At 32.8% G+C, this 5,277-nt stretch overlaps 1 protein-coding gene across 1 annotated transcript; it reads right to left on the bottom strand.

The window, feature by feature from the left end:
• Positions 1-1,056: 1,056 nt before the first annotated feature.
• LOC127092713 (uncharacterized) lies at positions 1,057-4,709 on the bottom strand. The gene is made up of 4 exons (XM_051031598.1): positions 4,492-4,709; positions 4,297-4,404; positions 2,230-2,397; positions 1,057-1,353 (listed from the first exon to the last, which is right to left on the bottom strand). Exons 1-4 carry the CDS (start codon positions 4,591-4,593, stop codon positions 1,231-1,233), a joined length of 501 nt encoding a protein of 166 aa, XP_050887555.1. The 5' UTR covers positions 4,594-4,709; the 3' UTR covers positions 1,057-1,230.
• Between the last annotated feature and the right edge of the window lie 568 nt (positions 4,710-5,277).

The following is a 5,277-nucleotide window of genomic DNA, read 5'->3' as shown; positions in this document are numbered from 1 at the left end:
TACAACGTCCGATTAAGACGTTCAAACGTATCTGTGTTCCAAAGTCGAATCTGTATTAGAGCCGCAACGAGGGAAAATATTACATCAGCATTTCGTTTCTGAATGTATGCAGACATTGTTAAAACAGAGAAAATTGAAATTGATGGTGGTTGAACTAGACAAATTATGGTATTAGGAGATGAGTTTTAGTGAAAAATATTGTATCAAAGGCGTGGTATTTATAGAGACAAAACATCAATTGTACAAACACGTGAGCGCCTAAGGGATTGACGCCCACACAATCAAGCACACATAGGCGCCAGATGAATTAACGCTCACACAACCAAACACACACAGATGTCACTAGCATTGACGCCTCCTCATGAGGGCCCAATGCAAATGTCACTAGCATTAGCGCTTCCTCATGAGGAGCTCAATGCATGCACCAATATTATTGACGCTTCCTCTTCATACATTAAGGGTACGCCAATTCATCTAACGCATCCTCTTCAAAACACGGTTATTTTGATAATTTTTTTAAATAATTACTTATTTTCGATTTTTTAAAAAAATGATTATTTAAAAAAAATGACAACATCAGTACATTTGAATCAATTAACCTCCCAATCTAACACGAGGGACTAATTTGTCTTACGAAATGCAAGATAGTGGTTAGTTTATATATATATATATATATATATATATATATATATATATATATATATATATATAATATATATATATATATATATATATATATATATATATATAATAATAATGCAAGAAACATATACATTTTTTTTGGATATAACATCTTCGGACGAACATTTGCTTAAATGGTCTGAATCTTAACTTGAATTAAAATTGAGATTAAAAAATAGTTATCTACGTTTACTTTTTAAATCTAAAACTTGATATTAAATTGTAACTAAATCTGTTTAACAAAATAATTTAAGGGATAATTTGCAAATTTTATCTCAAAATAGTAAAATAAATCACAGTCAACTTTTTTGAAAAGCTAAAACCTTTTGCTTCTGCGAAACACTCAACTCTCTTGAAACAGTAAACATCTCAATATGAAATGCAAAGTAAACTTGATCAAATCCCTTGGAAGTTGTTAATTCCCTCCAAGAAATATCCCAGGATATTTTGTGTAATATTAAGAGGAAGTTTACAGTCCGGTTATGATGTACCTCAAGATTACCAACATTTATACACCAAGGAATTATTCAAACATCAAACTAGTTCTCTTTACTTCACCACATCAAACGTAGCTTTAAGATTGGATATCATGACTGGACACTCACCCTTTTCATCATATTCAGCATAATCTCCACTTGACAAGTCAACATTCTCAAACTTTGTTCCCTCCAGCTACAAAATACAACTCGCATTAAAAGGAAAATTGGACAAACAAGTGAAAATTTTATAATGCAACAAAAATGTCTGAAGCATGTTCGTCAAAATTGAAAATGAAAATCAGGTGAGTATGCCTAGAGTTAGAGAATATATGGGGGAAGAATAATACAAATTGCATGCTAAAGAAGAAAGCTGGTGCTTAAAGATGGAAGATATAGGTTTCCCTCACTTTGGGAAATCATTTAGTACAACTATAACATGAAATTTGACAAGTGATTGAGCTAAAGTGGTTAATGAGTTGTTAAGATTGAACCGATATGGAGCACATGAGTTAACAATCATTGACCATACTTTACATATCTCTAGGCCAAACTTCAGATTATTAAGGCCTCTCCCCCTAGGAACTGGGAGGGTTAATACTCAATAGTTAGCATGAAACTTGATGCAAGAGGGCAGAGGGGGACGGCATATCTGGCAAATCTCAATAATTTAGACTTAAAAATTGTGAAGAATGAAAATTACTTTGAACTTGCTCATCTTCTCGTATGAGTATTGGTTTAATTTCTCATATTTTAGAGTAGAAGACTTTGAAGTTAATCACATCAAATTCTTCCAAGTTTGGAGTTTTGCAGGTAAACATTTCAGACAGAATTGACACCAATGAGAATACATATCCAGTTGTCGACAATAAGCATCAAACAATACCAAATGTGACATCTTACTGCAACAATTACTGACTAAAAAGCAAATGAAACATACAACAGAGATAGAGTATATGAGCAATTCACCATATCCAGCTTATAATCAGCAACATGGAGCAATTAGAGGAGAATATCAAAGACATGATGCCTTAAGTAATGAAAACATCAAAGAAACAACAAAGAAACTCACCGACTCAACTTTCCATCCAGTGCCGAATACAAATTCTATCGGCTCATAGCCTCTGCAGTCAAATAACATCAGTGGGGAAAACTTCCCAGATTCACTTGTTTCCTGGGTGAGTGGTTTTCCTCTGCCTGGGATCATAGTTACTGTGCTCTCCCTGCCACAAAACTTGCACTGTATACCAAACAAAGGGAGTCAAGAAGCCATCAGCAGCAGATACATACAGGCTAAATATTACTACATCCGCACAAATTACAATAGTACATGTCATTTTTAGTTAGTAATTAAAACTCTAGTTTAATCAAAATAACTACAGTAAAATTCAGAATGAATAACACAATGGGATTAATCCCCAATATATAGTTAACTGCATAACAACAAACAAGTTAACTTCCTAACAACTTTGGTTAACTCAATAACAACTTTGTATCTAACAAGTTATTTCGATTAAACTAGAGTTTAATTACTAACTCTAAAACTATGCAGCAGAATTAATAAAATTTCCAGAATGTGCCTCCTATGACATTGATGGAACACAAACAGTACAAGAGCAAACTTAATATAATTTTCTCAGTCATAATGTCAAGTATAAGAAGTCAGACAACTAAAAACCTAAACCGAGTCGGATAGTAGCTGTATGCAAACCATGAGCTACATTTCCTTTGTGTTTCTGTAATAGACCCATTCTAGCTAGTTGGATAAAAAGTTATCTAATGATGAATCCATAAAAATCAAGTATGCAAATAATATATTGGAAATTTGGGATAATGCTGCCTTTCCTTTTCTCAACCATGCATATACAAGTAAGTTTAGTGGGGAACTCTCTGAATGCACATGTTATCCATGTTAGAGAATATAATAAAATGTAAATACAGGTTTAATATCTAAATATAACAGCCCACTTTGGATTAGGACTAACTTATGGGATCCTGCAACTAAAATAAAACCATATTTTCGGTAAACAACTTAATTGACCGCTTATAGCATAAATGGTTATCATATAAGTGTTCATGTATAAACTATTTCTATAACAAAAGATAAACATAGTGAAATTGTTTTTAAATAAGCCATAAGCTGTTTTTATAAGGTATCCTGAGAAGTTTATGAAAATAAGATAAAAACAACTTGTGGACATGTCATAAGCTGTTTCCATGAGGTCTCTCAAACGGTCACACACATGCATATGCCAATAAATAAGATCAAATAAGTCAATCCAAACTAAACTTAAATATTATGCTCACGATAAACAAGAAAAGCCCTTCTAAATTCACAACACCTTACACAGAAGTCAAGCAAATGCGTTTCTGTTTAGAAGAGTCATAGCAAGGAATACTTCAACTTTTCCTTTACACTTTGCTATCAGTGCTTCTTGAAAAAATTATTCTCTCTACATATGTCAATAATATTACTATGTGACAACTGACATATTAAAAATCTATTTTAATTGATTTATTTGAGCTTATCTGCATAGCTAAATACTTGGAGTCAGTTTAAGAGAGCTTAATATTACTTATGAAAACGTCTTATAGCTTATTATATGAAAACAATTAAACTTTATTTTATCTTTTGATACAGAAATAACTTATACCTTAATAAATCTCTTGATTAAGGGCATGTTTGGATTGATTTATTTGAGCTTATCTAATGACAGAAGTTTTGTGAGACTATTTGAAAGAACTTTCGAAAACAACTTATGACATTATTCATGAATCATAATATATTTTTAACTTATTTCTTAAGTTCTTCAAAATAGTTTATACTTTATTTGAAAGCAATTTAACTTCATTTTATCTTTTATAATAATAACAGTTTATACATACGCCCTTATCATGATAAGCACTTGTGCTATAAACTACAAATAAGTTGTTTATTCAAACTAGGCATAAGTTCTTAATCCAAACCAGGGCATAAGTTGTGTATTTTCAGGATTTTAGAAAAAGTTCCACAATCAAAATTTGAACAGCAACATCAAGGATTGTGAAGTAACTGCAACCACAATTTAAAACCTTGCTAGTGTAATAATTTAAAGGCTTACCAACTGTTTGATAAAATGCGGAGCTGAGATTAGATTACCTTTTGAACAAGATGAGTAGTGCCCCTACCAGCTGGAAGAGGAACGGTGTCGTTCAGAGACACGCAGGTTTCCTTTTGGCTCAATTCTCCACATCTTCCACATTTCAACTATCATCATCGCAAAGATAAAGAAATTAATGAAAATGAAGAAGAAGAAAAACACATGTTGAAGAAAATACAAAGAGATTGCGGTACCTTGAAGAAATAGGAGAAATTGGGATCATCGCAGCCACCTTGAGGTTCAAGATTGGTCAAGTTTTCAAGTTCGGCACTGATCATCAGCAAGTAGTTCACCATTTTTTTCAGTTTGCGTCCAACTCAATCGGTTTCTATCTGGGTTTGGGTTGTCGAATTTCCAACTGAATTCGGTCGATGGTTCTAGAAGGAATATTGATAGAAATTAGTAATTATAGTTGTTATTATAACTAGCTTTTTTTTTTTTTTTTTATCAAAATAATCCAATTTTTCAAATAAATTTCCCAAATACCATAATATGTTTAAAAAAAAAATCTCAAATAGAGTGCATTTGCTAGTTGGATTGGTTAGGGCACACGATGCAATCAATTGGATTGGCTAGGACACATGATGCAGTCAATTGGATTGGCTATGGCACATGATATCCCCAATCCAATTGACGCTCATGTGTATTTTTCCAAAAGAGACGTCAATTGGATTGACACCTCAGTGTATTTTGCATCTCAAATAGAGGTGTTATGTGGATCATTTTTTTCACATCTCATTTCGTCATTTGGCAATCATGGTTGGTGTTCGTCGCCGCTATGGAAAGGTGATTTATGCGAGAGACAAACCTCAGATGTTGATGCTCTTCTAGAACATCACTACTTTCGATCAACTAAAGAGGGAGTTGATTCGTTGGTTAGATGGAAAAATACTAGAAGGGGAAACATTAGAAGTATTGAGAGACTCGACAGTATCTTTGGTTGGGTGCGAATGAAAACTGATAAGGATGTTAGGGAAATG

The sequence above is a fragment of the Lathyrus oleraceus genome, chromosome 6 (assembly GCF_024323335.1).
Source record: "Lathyrus oleraceus cultivar Zhongwan6 chromosome 6, CAAS_Psat_ZW6_1.0, whole genome shotgun sequence".
NCBI lineage: Eukaryota > Viridiplantae > Streptophyta > Magnoliopsida > Fabales > Fabaceae > Lathyrus > Lathyrus oleraceus.
The sequence above is the reverse complement of the archived record's forward strand: the minus strand, read 5'-3'. Positions and strand labels throughout refer to the sequence as shown.

Bases quoted from the DNA above. Each gene is read 5' to 3' on its own strand.
- LOC127092713 (XM_051031598.1), bottom strand. From the start codon at position 4,593: ATGGTGAACTACTTGCTGATGATCAGTGCCGAACTTGAAAACTTGACC. The intron at 4,405-4,491 runs GTACCGCAATCT...CGATGATGATAG, and splicing joins ATTTCTCCTATTTCTTCAAG to TTGAAATGTGGAAGATGTGG. The intron at 1,354-2,229 runs GTGAGTTTCTTT...TGTATTTTGTAG, and splicing joins CTGGATGGAAAGTTGAGTCG to CTGGAGGGAACAAAGTTTGA.